This window comes from Penicillium daleae (assembly GCF_028827525.1).
Source record: "Penicillium daleae strain IBT 16125 chromosome Unknown utg000002l_segment0_segment0, whole genome shotgun sequence".
Taxonomy (NCBI): Eukaryota; Fungi; Ascomycota; class Eurotiomycetes; order Eurotiales; family Aspergillaceae; genus Penicillium; species Penicillium daleae.
In genome coordinates, this window is record NW_026623150.1 from 2404322 (window position 1) to 2420857 (window position 16536).

The 16536-nt window shown below is 50.8% G+C and overlaps 7 protein-coding genes across 7 annotated transcripts; 4 read left to right on the forward strand and 3 right to left on the reverse strand.

Annotated features, from left to right (window-relative positions):
• Positions 1–1143: 1143 nt before the first annotated feature.
• N7458_001866 (aromatic alcohol reductase) lies at positions 1144–2208 on the forward strand (the record flags this gene model as incomplete). The annotated part of the gene is made up of 2 exons (XM_056905249.1): positions 1144–1212; positions 1264–2208. 2 exons carry the CDS (start codon positions 1144–1146, stop codon positions 2206–2208), a joined length of 1014 nt encoding a protein of 337 aa, XP_056769356.1.
• Positions 2209–3414: 1206 nt separating this feature from the next.
• On the forward strand, positions 3415–4949 carry N7458_001867 (uncharacterized protein; the record flags this gene model as incomplete). The annotated part of the gene is made up of 2 exons (XM_056905250.1): positions 3415–3483; positions 3525–4949. The coding sequence occupies 2 exons, from the start codon at positions 3415–3417 to the stop codon at positions 4947–4949; spliced, it is 1494 nt and encodes a 497-aa protein (XP_056769357.1).
• Positions 4950–5418: 469 nt separating this feature from the next.
• Positions 5419–6468, forward strand: N7458_001868 (RraA family protein; the record flags this gene model as incomplete). Its single annotated transcript, XM_056905251.1, has 4 exons — positions 5419–5475; positions 5580–5655; positions 5786–6135; positions 6199–6468. 4 exons carry the CDS (start codon positions 5419–5421, stop codon positions 6466–6468), a joined length of 753 nt encoding a protein of 250 aa, XP_056769358.1.
• Positions 6469–6718: 250 nt separating this feature from the next.
• On the reverse strand, positions 6719–8150 carry N7458_001869 (3-ketoacyl-coA thiolase peroxisomal A precursor; the record flags this gene model as incomplete). Its single annotated transcript, XM_056905252.1, has 3 exons — positions 6719–7517; positions 7586–8036; positions 8141–8150. 3 exons carry the CDS (start codon positions 8148–8150, stop codon positions 6719–6721), a joined length of 1260 nt encoding a protein of 419 aa, XP_056769359.1.
• Positions 8151–9757: 1607 nt separating this feature from the next.
• On the reverse strand, positions 9758–11188 carry N7458_001870 (ankyrin repeat domain-containing protein; the record flags this gene model as incomplete). Its single annotated transcript, XM_056905253.1, has 1 exon — positions 9758–11188. The coding sequence occupies one exon, from the start codon at positions 11186–11188 to the stop codon at positions 9758–9760; it is 1431 nt and encodes a 476-aa protein (XP_056769360.1).
• Positions 11189–11653: 465 nt separating this feature from the next.
• On the forward strand, positions 11654–12466 carry N7458_001871 (uncharacterized protein; the record flags this gene model as incomplete). Its single annotated transcript, XM_056905254.1, has 4 exons — positions 11654–11761; positions 11826–12141; positions 12235–12296; positions 12359–12466. 4 exons carry the CDS (start codon positions 11654–11656, stop codon positions 12464–12466), a joined length of 594 nt encoding a protein of 197 aa, XP_056769361.1.
• A 688-nt stretch (positions 12467–13154) lies between these two features.
• N7458_001872 (uncharacterized protein) lies at positions 13155–15867 on the reverse strand (the record flags this gene model as incomplete). The annotated part of the gene is made up of 3 exons (XM_056905255.1): positions 13155–14136; positions 14194–14759; positions 14815–15867. 3 exons carry the CDS (start codon positions 15865–15867, stop codon positions 13155–13157), a joined length of 2601 nt encoding a protein of 866 aa, XP_056769362.1.
• Between the last annotated feature and the right edge of the window lie 669 nt (positions 15868–16536).

Sequence of the window (16536 nt, forward strand, 5' to 3'; positions counted from 1 at the left end):
CAGTATGATAGGGTACCATCAAACAGGTAGGATAGAAACAATAGCTATCTTCGACTGGAAGGGCCGAGAATGGATCACAAACGGTAGGAAACAAAACGCTCTAGTGAAAACAGGCACTTGATCATTTTGACACTGTGGGGGTATGCGCGGAGGAGTTGAATAATATCGGATATGCTGTCTCATCGCCGCCTTAATATTGGTGCGGTGACGGCTATTGCGGAGTTAGTGTAGTGCCACCATAGTCACTGGGCCCCTATAGTTATGCGGCTACTGCGGCCGAGATATGTGGGATGATCATCGGTAATCTCCCCGATATCTCCGTCCATAGGGGGCTTCGCACTATTCCAAGGAGTTAAGTAAGTCCGACTATTCGGGTTGCCTGACTCTTAACGTAATTCCCAGTTGACTCGGCCACCCGGTCGTCCCGGCCACCCCAAAACACCATACAAGATGCTGAATATTAATTCATCTATATTTCAACCACCAGGGATTTATTTCTGTTAAAATTTTAGGATACGCATTTCTCAAAGTACAGGAAGAGCATATATAGATTTTAGACCTTTCAGACTATTATTTTAATACTTTACCATAAAATACAGCGTAATTTTGACGTTTCAGATTAAAATATATATATCTCTGCGAATACTTGAGGTAATCTTCCTATACTATACCAGTAGTTTAGAAACACTATTTAGATTATATATACTTAATATCTTATCTCAAATAGATATAGTTGTTGAGATATGAAGTTGTAATTTATCGCATTTAGTATGGTGTTAAAGGGTGGCCGGGACACCGAGTCGACCGGGAATTACGTTAGTTAATTGATCTGACTCACGTCTTCTGGGGCGAGAATAGCCGCTCGGAATTACTTGTTCGGAATTGCCCAATCCGATCAGGTGTGACTAGGCTGAGATGGAGGGAATAGCATAGGACTAGGGCTCTATAGAGGTATCCAGACTGGGTCATAAAAGTATAAATAGGTAAGCTTTCTCTGCTGCAAGGAAAAAATAACTAGACACCCACAAAGCTCAAACGCCGACGAAAGCTATAACACCTTGACCAGAACTCTTGACAACGATCACACCAATCAATAGCTATACATTCATCATCAATTCAATCTCCAATCCAAGAAGAACCAAAATGCCCGAGTACGCCAAGAACCAGCCCGCTGGCTTCAAGAACGCCGTGGAGAGAGTCGCCATTGTCGGTGTATGTATATCCCTCCAGCAGCACCCCAAGCACAACTAACAACGCCCTCAGGCGGGAGGCACTGTTGGATCCCATATCGTCGACGCTCTCCTTAAGACCGGAAAACACACACTTACGGCCCTCTCCCGCAAAGATAGCAGCAACAAACTCCCCGAGGGCGTCCTCGTCGCCCCCATTGACTATGACAACGAGGCCACCATCATTGCTGCCCTCAAGGGCCAACAATTCTTGATCATCACAATGGCCCCCAATGCGCCCCGAGACACCCACAGCAAGCTCGTCCAGGCGGCTGCTAAGGCCGGTGTTCCCTACATCATGCCCAACCAGTACGGTGCCGACATTGAAAATGTTAAACTCGGAGAGGAGATAATGCTGGGTCCGGTGGGCAAGGCCCAGAGGGACGAGATCGAGAGGCTCGGCATGCAATGGATTACCGTTTGCTGTGGGTTTTGGTATGATTATAGCCTAGCCGGCGGCGAGGCGCGCTTCGGCTTCGACTTCGACAAGCGATCTTTGACGATCTATGACGAAGGAAACATCAAGAACTCGGTGTCAACCTTGTCGCAGGTTGGGTGCGCTGTGGCCAAAGTGCTGAGTCTCAAGGAGCTTCCTGATGACGAGAACGACAAGAGTCTTACCGTGTCGGGGTGGCTTAATAAGGCTCTGTATATTACGAGCTTTGTGGTCAGCCAAAACGAAATGTTTGAGAGTGTCAAACGCGTCATGGGCACCAGTGACGCTGACTGGACAGTTACCCATGAGTCTACCAAGAAGCGATACGAAGATGGCCTGGCGCTGGTAAAGAGTGGTAACATGGCTGGCTTTGGTAAACTGCTCTACGCAAGGGCGTTCTACCCAGAGGATCCAGGTAATTGCTCGGACAAGGCACAGAATGAGCTGCTTGGTTTGTCAGAGGAGAGCTTGGATGAGGCCACTCAAGTCGGAATAAATATGGTCAAGGAACTGCAGCGTCGCCCTGAGCGTATGGCGTCATAGAAGACAGCATCTGCAGCTCTTGAAATCAATTACGAATGCAATTCTATAGTCACTATTTGACACAAGAGGAAAGGAAGAGAAAAGAAACGTTGCAGACGCTAATGTCGGCCACCATGAAGCAACTGAAAATAATGATCAAACCGAAGCCCACCTGTACTACATAAACTGAGACGACTGGTCCGCATACAGGTCGCTAGATCATTCTAGTCGTCTAGGTTATAAAACAAAACCCACCTATGAAGCTGGGACATACAGTTAGTCGCATCGCATATCCCTTGGTGTTAGGTGTTCTATGTTTGAGAGGCCATAGTAGCAAATGTACGGAAGACCAAACGGGCTGAAACTACGCACCGTGCAATTTGCGCCACGACTACCAATATTACATGCCAACATGACAAGTGGCACCAAAGATCGGAGGCAACTAGGCAGATAGAATCCAGATTTTAAATGAGCTCAGATTGTCTTGGGCAGATGATGAGGATTGAATCGTCAAAAATTCCATTTCATAGGTCCTTCGCCTTTTGCGGCCCGGACCGTCCCCCGTCCCACTGTGCCCACTACCATCTGCCCCAACTTCAGGTAGAGTGGTTACTATGGACGGGAGCCCAGAGATATTTCAAACATGCCTAACACGTATCAGAAGCCGTGGGACTATGTAACTAGTCCCTGGATGGACAGAAACGGTACCGTATGATGCCGAAAGTTGGGGTTTCTAGAAAGGTGAAGCGACCAATGGCTGTTGGAGATAAAGTGGCTTGGCAGCTGCATCGTAATATGGCATAGCAGCGATCGGGAGAAACGGAAGATCACGCGATAAAAGAGCCCAGCTTTGACAGGGTCTAGACAGGGTATCGAAAACAAGGAGCCTAACTGATTGGGCTCTTCATTTGGGCGCTGCAACGGTGAAGTGGCTGAAACGGCCCCGCCATCTAAGAGGTGGACAGGTATGAAGGCCTCGTCACACCCTCCAAAAGGCTAATAAAAATTAAAAAAAAAAAAGAGATGATTGATTAAAGTCACGAGTGCAAAGCAAAAGAAGGAAAAACGAGCAAGGTGTTGTCCTACTACTCCCGCTTCTTTCTACTCGAACCCCGAGCCCCTCGCTAGGTTGATGGATACCTCCGCTTCTTGACAGCTGGAGACGCTACAGAGCTCTATTGTCGAGCTCTGCGAAATGTGATCTCGCCAATCTACAAACACCAAGTCATGGCATCTTGGCCAGGAACACAAGGGGCGCGTGTATCGCCGGTAGGCATCGAACGATCGCATGATAACGTGGGTAACCGTGAATGCTCATCCCTGCATTTCACATACAGGCTTCTTTGAAGGGTGTGAGCTGGACAGATACCAGGAGTGAGGGTCATACACCCAGCATTCTTTTTTCAGAGGAGAGCTCGCCGTTCCAGTGGGACTCGCGAGGGACCAGCTATGAACAAGCCATGAGCTCCACGTCCTCGGGCACACTGCAGCCGCCGTATCCGCGTTATACAGGAGCCGTGCCGCCTATCACAACATCCACAGCCCGTATGGTTACGGCTCCTGAAAGAGAAGATGCTGGTCCGAGCGGAGAATCGAAAGATTTCGATAGGCCCAGATCTTCGAATACAGTGCGCCAAGCAGATGTTTCTTCTAGATTATCTCTGCCTGCTCGATCTTGCGATCATGTGCCTGTGCGGACAGGAAAAACCGGTGCTCATCTTGCAAAATTGCTCGAGGAAGTTCGTCGCTTACAGAAAGACGTGTGGAGCAAACGATCGCGAACACGAGATCTTCGCCATGCTTTACGGCAGAAACGCGAGGAAGAGGATTACCTGCGACTCGTGCTAGAGGAGAAACTGAGTTGGCTCTCTCCAGAGTCTATCCACCTGCAAACTCCAGCAATCAGTAAAGCCATCGAAGACTTGAAAGCTGCCACAGGGCTTTACCACACTCTTGAAAGCGACTATCAGAGGATTGAAGATGAGCTTAATAAAGAAGAGACTCTGCTGGACAAACGAACGACAAGATTGAACAAGCTGCTGCGCAGACAAGTCGCCCCATGGAACGAACAGAAGGACTCTGTTAACTCGTTCTCGGATACATATTCAACCTCTTCCTCCGCCTACGATGCCGACAGCGATGCCGACCGGTTTTCGTCCAAGGCCGCAGAATATCTCACTCTCGTTGGGGAGGTGCGCATGCTCCGTGAACAGCTCCGAGAACTCAAATCGGAGTATATGACTTTGTTAGACCAAGAAGATCTTCGTGAGCGAATCGGCCTCTCGCTTGATCCAACGGCTCTGGAATTCCTGGCAGGCTACGAAGATGCAAAGGCAAAGGCGCAGGCTGGACTAGACTTTGCAATCCGTCGAGTGATGAACCACCCCGAACACAAGGATCACCCTGAGGCAGCTACATTCGATGATCAATGGGACCAAGTTGTGAAAGACTTTCAACCCGAGACACCAGACATTCAAGCGCCACGAGACCCATTGCGAGTGACCGAGTTCGAGGACCAGTCGCCGTTCTTTGAAGAGAGACGACCTGTCGCGATGAATAAGTTTACATTTGTGAATCGGTGGCTTCTTCACCGGTTGCGTCATTCTAGTTTTGAGGTTTTGCAATATAAATCGCATCCAGGATTTACTGAGCTCGCGAATGAGGGTTGGGACGGTGATAGCATTAGCCAGATGGCTTTGATGCTGTGGTTCCGGGATGAGACGGCGGGACTGGTGACTGTGAGAGACGAATTTGCAGAATAAAGCTAGATCATTTCATTACATTGCAATTTTTCATCGTTTCGTCCGAAGCCCGTTCATAGTTTGAGTTGTGCACCGTCTGGAGAGATCAATATGTTTAGGTCTGTTGGGTATGATGTTTATACGTTAGGCTCGAATCATGAGCTGTTTTTAGCACCCTGGATATTTCAACTCAAGGTCGAAATCTTGTTGTGTTGGTTCAGAAGGGCACAAGTGCGTATGTTCCGAAAGATTCCTTGTCCCCTCCATCTCGGGAGTCATGGTTATCCTCGGGTGGGCCGATGGCGTCGTTTCCCGAGACCCGGACAAGCGGACATGTGCTTGTGAGAACTAATGATCCAATTGTCAGCAAAGCACAACTTCAAACTCTCTCCTGATCCTGCTTGGGGACTTTTATCCATTCACCATCCTTGTCTTCCTCTATGCCTGGAGGAGATCTGATACGCCTCTCCACACCACCCCGCACCCCGCAATGGCTTCCCTCAAAGAACAATTAGAGACGTTGGCGAACAACTATACAGCTTGCGATGTAAGCATTTAGTTCTCTTACAAGAGTGGCTTGGGAGCTCTTTCTATCATACTACACCACACCTACCAGAACCCTCGCCGGCCTAACATCCCCTTTTCATCCAGATATCAGATGCCCTCCTCAAGCTCCAAAAAGTCCCAGAAGGCGGCACCGCACGCGCGGGCTTCCTCGCAGATCTCAGTAAGAACCCATGCATGAAAGGTCTATCAATCCCCATGATAGGACGCCCTCCAATACAAAAAACCAATCCCCAACACGAACCATCCCCCAACTCCAAATTCTCCAAAACTAACCCTCGACTCCCCCCAAGCCCCCTTCTCTCCGATAATCGGCAGAAACGACCAAGCCAAAAGAGTCGCCGCCCCAGCAACAACATTCAAGTTCCTTTCCAAAAAGGACAACCCACCCGCAATTGCAATCGAGAATCCCGAGAAACACGGCTTCCCGCCGGGAAAGCACTGGGTCGATTTCACGGGCGACTTTGCCGCGGCGGACCCGTCTGGTGCCGGTTCGATTGTGGTGATTGACCAGCCGAGGGATCAGTATTGTGCGGTGACGGGTGGGATTATGGCGACGCGGATGAAAGTGCTTGGGATTCGGGCGACTGTCGTGAATGGGCGGGTAAGAGATTTGAGAGAGTTGCAGGAGACTCAGCTTCCGGTATGTTATTTTTTCTGGGTATGTACAAAGGAAGAAGATTCAGACTAAGATTGGTTGAATTAGATCTGGGCTAGGGGAACATCGACAGTTGGTACTGGGGCCGAAGCAAAGGCTGTTGTACGGGATGTCCCAATTACCATTGAAGGGGTGACTGTTTCTCCTGGAGATATTATTTTCTGCGATCCCATGGAGGGTGTTGTCGCTATTCCACGCGACTTGCTTGAACCGGTGATGGAGTTGATGCCCAAGCTTATTAGCATGGATGATCAAGCCAAGAACGCTGTCGCACAAGGCATGACCGTCGCAGAGGCCTTTAAGACATTTCGGGCCTAGTAATAAAGGTAGGAGAGACCTATCTATGTATCTTGAAATTGGAAAGAGTTGTAGATGGAACAAATCTACCTGTTATATATGGAACAATTTTCACCTCAAAATCCTGGAAATATACATGAAAAAGAATCAATCTCTCGTGGTATCCTCATAGGTGGTCAATACACCAGAATCCGGGGATATAGAAGTAACCCAAAAAAAAGAAAACATCAAAAAGGCGCTGTGCAATGTACAATCGAAGAAGGAATCCCGTTTACTCGGCAACCCAGACGGCAGCCATACCCATACCGGTACCAACGCACATGCTGGTAACACCGATCTTCTTGTTGGTGCGCTTGAGCTCAGTCAACAGGGTGCTGACCTGGCGAGAGCCAGTGCAGCCGAGAGGGTGACCGAAGGCGATAGCACCACCCTTGGGGTTGATCTTCTCCGCGGGCAGGCCAAGCTCGTTGATGCACCACACGCACTGGGAGGCAAAGGCCTCGTTGATCTCGTAGATGTCGACATCATCCTTGTTGATGCCGGCCTTCTCGAGGGCAACGGGGATAGCGGCCCAGGGGCCGATACCCATGAGCAGGGGCTTGACACCGACAACGCTGGCAGTGACGTACTTGCCGATGATCTTCTGGCCCAGGCGCTCGGCAGTGGAGCGCTTCATGAGCAGGACGGCGGCGGCACCGTCGGAGATCTGGGAGGCGTTACCGGCGTGGATGGAGCCGTCCTTGGCGAAGGCAGGGCGGATCTTGCCGAGGGACTCGGCGGTCATGCCCTCGCGGATACCGTCATCGGCCTTGACGGTGATGGTCTTCTCCTCGCCGGTCTTGGGGTCGGTCCACTTGACCTCGAGGGGAGCAATCTCCTCATTGAAGAGGCCAGCCTTCTGGGCCTTAACGGCCTTCTGGTAGGAGGAAGCGGCGAAGGCATCCTGGGAGGCACGGGTGACACCGCGGTCCTTGGCCATGTTCTCGGACAGAACACCCATGGGGACCTTGCAGTTGGCGGACTCGGGGTGGTTCTCGAGGAGCTCGGAGAACTCGGTGACGGCGCCGGGACTGCATCAAACAAAATTATTAGCGACTCTGCTTGAAATGATACATGTGAGTTCATGGTTTGTACTTACCCGTACTGGGAGCTCATGCTCTCAACACCAGCGCCGATACCAACCTCGATCATGCCAGACTTGATGGCGTTGGCAACATCAACAATGGCCTGGAGACCAGAAGAGCACTGACGGTTCAGGGCCTTGACAGCAGTGGTCTCGGGGAAGCCAGCAACGAGGGCAGCAGCACGGAACTCGGTGGCGCCACCACCGGGGGGCAGGACAGAGCCGACGGCAACATCCTCGACGTACTTGGGGTCGATACCACTCTTCTGGATGACAGCCTTGAAGACACCAGCCAGGAGATCAGCAGCAGCAGTGTCCTTGAAACTACCCTTACCACCCTTGGTCAGGGCAGTGCGCAGGGCACAGGTCACGACGATATCATCGGGGTTCTTCTGGGTGAGGGCGGCGGCTCCCTTCTGGCTGCCAGAGCCAAAGTGGGAGGAAACTTGAGTAAGACGCTGCTGGGCTGAGAATGGACAGTTAGTTGGGCTGTGCAGTTTCCAGGGACGCTTGCACGGACTGGCATGTTGCTTGTGCCAAATTCCGTAATGATGATGGAGGGATGCTTACCTGAAGACATGACGTCAATGTGGGAAGAACTCTGGGGGATGGTATGGGGGAAGGAAGATAAAAAGCAATACAAGACAGATGAGAAAAACTTCAAAATTCCGGGCGAAGTTGTTTCTTATAAATCACGTCCGTGGATCCGGTGGTATTTCCCTTGTTCGCAGCTTTGCCCGTTGCTGGCGTCGCAACGAAAGTGCCGAGGTCCCCGCAACATTGTTAATCCGATGGCTTCCCCAGTCACGGGATCTCCGTGGCTCTGCAGCATGTGAACATGTGAAAACGACTTGGATTATGCATTTTGTCCGAGCCACAGGGCGTCTGATGCTGTCCTCACGTCATCCTCGTTCTCTGTCCGCCGATCCGATACAGGCCCGAGTTGTGAGGATTGTCTCGGCTTCTTAGCGGCCAGGCTGAGTCTTTGAATGTGATTATTCGACACGCCCGACCCCGGGTCGTCTATCCTCGGGGCCCCTGATTATTGTGGGGACGCTCTCGGGGGTTACTGTAGTCACCTCGAAGTTCCACCCATGGATTATACTGTATCTTAGTTATCACATGCTACGAAGCGATATTCGAACTGTTATAACTTTAGGTATTAACCTTGATCTGTTCAGAGGCAACAGAGATCATCCATTCGCTTCATACGTTAAATTCAGTCCCATAATTGACCCTCCAAGTGTATGCGCCGATGGGTTATACCCCCAGTATTGGTATTCCAGTCACTCTCCCCCCTCATATGGCCTAGTGGTCTATTGACCTTTGGGTGTGCCCTGGAAAGGGCAAACATGTGATGGGAATAGGTACAGGCCTCCAGTGTCGAGTATAACTCCACGGATGGTCGGGCACATCCCTAGGCGGGGAGAGTGGGCGGGTGGGCATGCGAGCTGGTGGCAGCACCTCCTCGCAGGATAAAGATCTTTTTTATTTTTTTAATGAATTACTTATTATTAAGATACTTTATAGCAGATAATTATTTAATTCTTATAAAGGGCCTTTTTAATAATGTTGTGAGGGTGTAGAGGGGTATTGTATTTTGACTATGGCATCGCGTTGCTCTTGGCGATGTACTCCGGCATCGTGGGGTGGTGATGGAGCATCGTGGCGAGGTTCATAGGGAACGAGAGGGTTGGGGGTTCGATTCATGGAATGGAGGATCATGGTTATTTCGAATTATATGACATTTAGCGTGTGGCCGATTCTTTACCTACACCATTCGCGCCTCCATATGCCCGGTTCCCCCGTCTCTCTCAATGATCGATTTTCCTTTGAAGACTAACTCTTCAATAACCAACGCTCCTTGCGATTTCTGCTTCCTCCGTGCTAGCATTCAACACCATCAACTATTTCTTCCGCTATTCAACACGGTCCTTTCTTCTAATAGACGGGATGGGGACCATCCATCTTATACAGACAACCGGGCATCTTACACCATAGCAGCTTACCTTAATCAGGCGGGAGCAGGGATCCTTTGCCACAAGGATGATCTCAATTGCGCCTACGAGCAGATTCGAGAGAAGGAGGTCAACAAGATTGCAGTCGCTTGAATTCCAATCTGTGAGAGCAGTTCAATTTCATGTTGTAAGATCAATGTTCGAGCACGACAGGGTTATTCCTGCAAGGCTAGAAAGCCCCATATTCAAGTAACATGTCCACCACGTCCTGATTCCCAAGTTCAATGGCCAAGGACAGCGGATTCTTGGACCTGCGGCCACTTTCCGTGCCTCTATGATAGAAAACCTTGGCATTTGGATCTGCGCCAAATTCGAGTAGCATTTTCACCAGCATCGCGTTCTGTTTTCCAATCGCTATGGCTAGTGCATCTCCGTCGTTAGTGATATTGAGAGTACCAAGGCTCTTCAAGCGCAGCAAAATCTTCATCACCAACCGTTCACTCCCAACTCGGAGCGCTCGACTGAGCAGGGGACGATCCTGGAACTTGTAGTTTGGATCCGCCCCGTAGTCCAGCAGCAGTTCGGCAATCCCGTAGTATCCTCGGACTAGAGCAAGTGAGATCAGATTCCTTGGTGCTTTCAGTGTGCCCCAGTGGGTAAGAGAATTGATTCCTGCTCCGCGCCTTAGCAGCTTCTCCACAAGTTCCTCTTCGCCGTGATATACAGCCCACCACATCGGGTGTTCATTTGGTCGACCGAAGTAATGCCATTGCTCTCTGGTCCTGTCACGTATGAAATACAACCGCTCGGTTCCCTGCCTGGTCCTGTCGTAAACGGCTTCGTTGGCTGGGCAGAAACCAAAAAATGAACCTAGGTCTCCAAGTGGGGTGATGCACTGGTCGAGGAAGAAGGTAGACATTGCGAGGAATTGGTACTGGACAGCGTTCAAAAGGGGCTTTTCTGCAAGACGCTTGTTCTGATTTCCATCGTAGCTTGATTCCATCAGTTCTTGAATCTTGGGGATATCGTCCCACCTGTCAGGTCCGGCACGGTATGCAGCCAGAGCCCATCGTCGCCATGGCGTAGTCTTTGGCTCTGGAAACTTGGCTCCATGTTCGATGAGTATCTTCACGGTATCTACCGCGCCAGCCCGAATTGCCCAAAGAAGGGCTGTAGAGTGGTCTCGGGTCTGAGCTTCGCAGTTTGCGCCCCGATCGAGCAATACCTTCGTAGCTTCGCACTGTCCCTCTCGGGCAGCGATCATAAGGGGAGTAAGGCCTACCGGGTTCCTGATCTCGATATCAGCACGGTGGTCAAGCAGAATCTCCACAATTTCCCGATGTCCTCGGCGAGCCGCTAGCCACAGTGGAGACTGACCGTGTTGATTTGTAGCCAGAGTATTGCCTCCGCTGGCAAGAGATAGTCTCGCTGTTTGAGGTTTATTCGTCACAGCAGCCCAGACAAGCGCGAAACTATACCCTTTGTCGACATCGTAGCGATATAAATTCCAACATAATTGGCGGTAGGTTGCGCGACAAGTGCGAGACAGTGCGTAGATACTTTGCAGTGTTTGAGATGGTTGCATTCTACCCTGTCGGTCGTCTGTGATAGAGCGCGCTATCATTTGCAGTAGTTCTGGGGGTAGGCTTGCGAGAGACATGATCATTAGTGAAGGGGTTGGAGGTGCTTGCAGAAAACTGATACACCCGCTCAGACTTTGAAGTGGGCAGTGCTGGCTTTATAAAGGCGGATTCTTGGCCCCCGAAAAGGGTATCGCGTCAGTTGATGGATGAGTCAATCATAGCCAATTATCTCAAGCCTCCGTTGCTAATTCTGGCCGCAGCTTTATGATAGGCAGCCTGAGGCGTGTTGAGGTAGCATAATAATTGTGATAATTTGAGAAATCGACAGAGCCTGCAACAAATTTGGAGGGAGAATAGGGAGCTGTAGTCTGATGGGCGGAGGTACACATTAATGCGGAGCACATGCGGAGACCGGCAGATCAAATTATTTCTCGACCGCGCCAACTTGACCATCCAACCTCGACTCGACCCCAGGTACCCTCGCAACTATACCTCAACAGCCCAGATCCTACATAACCCGGGACCTCTACATCACAATCCACATGATTCGACAATTATTCACAGCCGCCTCCTCGGCGCGCCTCGCGTGCCCTGGCTCGACCGCAACCCTCAAGACCCAATTCACCAGACAACCAACATGGCACATTACCGTACAACAAGATCCCCAGACCCTCAATCCCTCAAATCCCCAAATATCTAACATCATCAATATAGAACACCTCTCCACTACCTCTCCGCACCACCCGCCCCTTCTCCAGCACAATCCCAACACCCTTCACATCCACCGCGCTCAGATCCTCCTCACCCTTCCGCCTCTCCTCCGACAAGCACGATCCCTCCTACCGGAATCCCAATGACGAATACTACAGCCCCTACAAACCTAAGCGCCAATGGCCCCCGGATATGTCAAAGCTCTCGCCAAAGCACCAGTTCCGACTGGAGCGTAAATATCGGCGGCGCGCGGCGCTCAAATATGCCCGGCCGAAGTTTATCAAGACTGTCACGTTGGCGCAGTGGGTTATTATTGGATGTAAGTCATATACTTCTGGCTCTCTGGTGATATCTGTCGGGGATAGGTTAGATTTGTTGGGGGAGTTAGAGCGCTGATGAGTGTTGGTTGTAGTTGTCGTGATCTATGCGGTTCTTTTCATGAACTGGGATACCAAGGATACGCCATTTGACGGGGTAAGTTGTTTCTTTTCTTCTGGGTGTTGTGTGGTATCATGGACTAATGGGCTTTCCAACAGATCCGAGAAAGCGTCTTCTCTGGTGTCAAGGCTGTATTCTCCAGTCCCCCGCCTCCTAGTCCGGTGAAGAGAGCGGACGAGAACAGTGGGAGTGGATCTCAAAAGTAGTTCTCCGAGGAGGATTACCTGATAGTCCCTGTATATGGTAGATCCTTAAGGACTGTACAATACTCATTTGGCATAAATAGTCGCTCAAAATAAAGCACATCGTTCATCTCTTCAAATGTCACCTTGCTATGCTAGCACATTCCTACGGACTTATTACCAGCTACTGCATTTATCTCCCAATTTCTGCTTGTGAAAATTCATTCAATTCTCATATCTGTCATATGTCATTTGTCATGAGCAAATCTAGTCCAAGCAAGCAGGCGTCTCTAATCCGCGAAGAGGAGGGCATAAGACAGAAAAGATGCTCCCATCAACCTACGAGACGGACATCCATTTATCCATGCCAGCCTCTTCCCGCCACCTGCACCATAGCTTGACTTCATCACATCATGTCCGCCAAAAATCTTTGCTGGACATTGAAAATATGCAACTCCCAACAACTCCAGAAATGCCAACGCCTTGAAAGCCTAAAGAGATCAAAGTAGGGAGGGGGAAGCTTCCACAGAGGTAAGCAACAAATCCAACATACACCAGAGCATGTTGGTGCAACCCCTGTAGGCGATATGAACCGTAAAACGCCGAGTCATGAAACGTGAAATCAGAGTGGGAAGGTAGGGAAATGGTAAGAAAAAGACAAGGAAAAAAGAAGAAAAGTTTTCAAGCGGATGTTGTATCCAGTGCTTGACAATTAAAGCCAGCGAGGGAAGTCGCTGGATGGGGTCGTTGGACCCAAGGGAGTGGCGACCCGACTGTCCGAAAAGTCGAGGGCCAGGTTCAGCTGAGGTGGCTTGTCATCAAGTAGACCCTTCTTAGGGCTACTGGGTGCAACCTTCTTGGGGGACTTGGTGGGTGATCCAGGTTCAGTGCGAGGCGGTCCCTCGCGCACCATCAGATAGGGCCAACCATCCTCAACCGCAGCAGCCACCCAGGTGCGGAGACACTCATGAACCGCCGAGTAAAATTTCTCCTTGCAAGTGCGCATAGTACCACCCATGACCTTTTCAAAGCCGGAGGCTCGCAATTCAGACCGAAACTTGTTGCGATCATCCGCTGTGGGCAAACAGGCAATCAGACCATTCAGAAGATCCAAGTGTGCAGCAAGGTAGTTGGTAGCATCCCACTCGACGCCGCCAACGTAAGGAGCAGCAGGGACAGGGGGCCGAGGGGGAGGGAAGTGTCGCTCGCGGTAAGAACGAGTATCCACCGTGCGTTTTCCGGTGAATGGGTCGTCCGACTGAGGGTCTGCTTTGGGGAGAGGAATCACATTGAGATGGTGAAGGAAGATCCAGAAGACTTCTTTGGTCACATTGGTAGCCTCCTTGCACCACACCCGATAAGGTCGTGACTGGTATATGTTGGCAATGAAAGAGACAGGCTGGCTCTCATCTTCCGCAGAAGGATCCCGCAGGTATGAGAGGATCCGTTGAGCGCGAGTGGAAGGCAATTCGTTGGGAGAAGTGGTAGAGATCTGGGTAAACAAGAGGTTGATGATGATTCCTCGCGTAGTGAATTCGCTGGGGCCCTTCTTTTCCTCGTCGAATAGCATCTTCAGCAACGCAGGGAATAATTCACCTTCGATTTTAGTCAGATGCGCCAGCGCGATGGATGTGGTACAAAGAGCCTTCAAGCACAGCAACGCCTCGTGCAGGAGTGTGTCCTCGTGATCCTCCCTAAAAGATGTCAGCCACTATCCGCAAAGAAAATCGAGTCAGTTGAGTTCAACATACCGCCACTCCATCTTCATAATACGGTAGATGAGCTGAACAATTTCAACCATGCCTCCTTCGGAAATGAACCCATTCACCCAGCTAATTGTCTCATTCCGCAGAAGAAGTCGCAGTTTGTGCAACTTGCCCACTTCAACCATCTCCGGCTTCTGGATCTCTCTGAGATAGTGCACAAAGTCAGATGGATCAGCAGCGGTGTCCACAGCCGCCGCTTCAGAAAGCGATGCAGTAGAACCAGCGGCGCTGAGGGTTGTATAAACGCCTACTGGCTGGGACAGGTCCACAGATCTGGGACGATGGAAAGTTCCACTCTCTGGCCGGGGTTTCTTGCCAGGAGATGACGAGCCCCGGCCAAATGCAAACCCGCGGCTCCTGGAGCGAGAGCGAGAGCCCTTACGATCCTGAGAATCCTTCGACTCCTTTCCACGACCACGGCGACTGTCAGAGGTACCAGAGCTGACTGGTGTGCCAAGATCGGTGCGATCCTTCTGAATAAAGTCGGCCTTGATGTTGGTATCAAGGGAGCGCATCTTGTCCCGCATATTATGAGGAATGTTCCGGGCATCCTGCCGTCGTGTTAGTCATGTCAATCCTAGAGCAGTTAACTCGGGGCAAACCAACCAAAAGCTTCTCAAATTCACTTTCGAGATCCTTGGAGCTCAAACGTTTGCGCACATCGGCGTCCCGCTCCTTTCCGTTGAACACCGAGATCGCGGCCTGTACGCGAGAAAGTCTTTTCGCACTCGGCTGCTCCTTTGATGCAGGAACCGGCGACTCTGGGACAGATATCATTCTCGCTCTCTCAAGAGCCTGTCCCTTGGATGACGCACTATCTACTCGATCACTGGCATTACTGCTTCCGGACGGTGCATGCTGCAGTCCCAGAATGTCCTTCATCTTTCTGTTGCCAGCAAGGCAGTCCGACTTGGGACGAGGCTTGCTCTCGCCCTGTCTGGTGAGGGATGGTTGCTGGTAATCACAAAAGTTTCGTTGCTGAGCTGGGCTGTAAGCCTTTGGTGTATAGAGAGACACTTCCTCTGCAACACTTCGCCGTCTATCCGCGGTTGAGTTCTGTCGCGACCGACTGCTGGGAGCTTGGAAGACGGAGCCTTCTTGTGGCCAAACCGGGGATGGCATGTTATCAACCAGATCAACGGGGCTGCGGTTCTCTTTATCACGGCTCTGCTTCGTTCCGTCGGCTTTGCGTCCACGCTGGGATCGCTTGAGGATGGCCGACAAACTGTTCGTCGACTTGGTCTTCTTGGGCTTCAGCTCGTCGACATCGTCGATTTGGGTTTCTTCCGATTTGGTGTCCTTCCGTTCCATGTAGCTCCGGAGTGACTTTAGAGATACTGTACTCTTTGTTTTCTTATGCAAAGGTGCTTTGTTCTCTTTATTTGCTGGCTTCGATACTGGCACGTACGTGTCTCGAGCATCACGATTCGGGACTATCTCTCCCAGAGGAAGATGGCCAGGTTCCGGTGCATGCTTGTCTACCCATGGAAAGGGAACGGTGCCTGTCGGCTTGTTGTTTTTGAATTGCGGTGGCATTGCATCATCCGCAGACTGGTTTCGCTTATGCGGCTTCGACATGATGGCTCGAAAGACCGAGGATCTCGCGGGGGCGCGGTGGGCGTCGTCAAAGATCTGCGGACCGGCAATATTGGGGGCCATTGCTTATCCTCTTTGGCCAGCAACTGCAAGCCTGTTAGCAAAACGTCCAGCACCACGGCGCGGGTAGGAGCAGGGTCGTACTTACGGGATCTGTGAATGCAAACAAACGGGGCAAGAAAGAAATAAGCAATCGCCAGCAAGCTAGCAATATCTTGAGAAGGTAGAGGACAATGGAAAAAAGAGAAAACCCAAATCAAATTAAGCAAGAATCGAAGCAGAAAACAAATGCAATGCGAGATCAGAAGGCGAAGAGAACTTGGATGAGAAGGCGAACAAGCCGGGCAGCCGGGGGGGATGATATGAGAAGAAACGACTTGCTGCCAACGGCAACCTTCAAGGATCAAGACTCCACTTGACGACCGGGACAACAGCTAGCGTTGAGGGGCGATCTCTGAGGATCCCTTGGGGTTGGCTGGATCAATTGGAGGGAGGGTAAACAACGTGCGGGCGAGAAGGTTGCGAGGGGCAACGCAGCGGAGCGGGCGGCGCTGGCGGTGAACGTGGACTCAACGAGGAGGGCTGGTTTGGAGAGTTAGACCTCCTCTTTCTGCTTAGATTGATGACATCTTGCATCTCGAGGCCTTTATCTTTGGATGATCATGCATCAACTCATTTCTTTGGGGCATCCTTGCAGTGCTCACGGTTTGTTATGGTGGGGTATGAATCTAG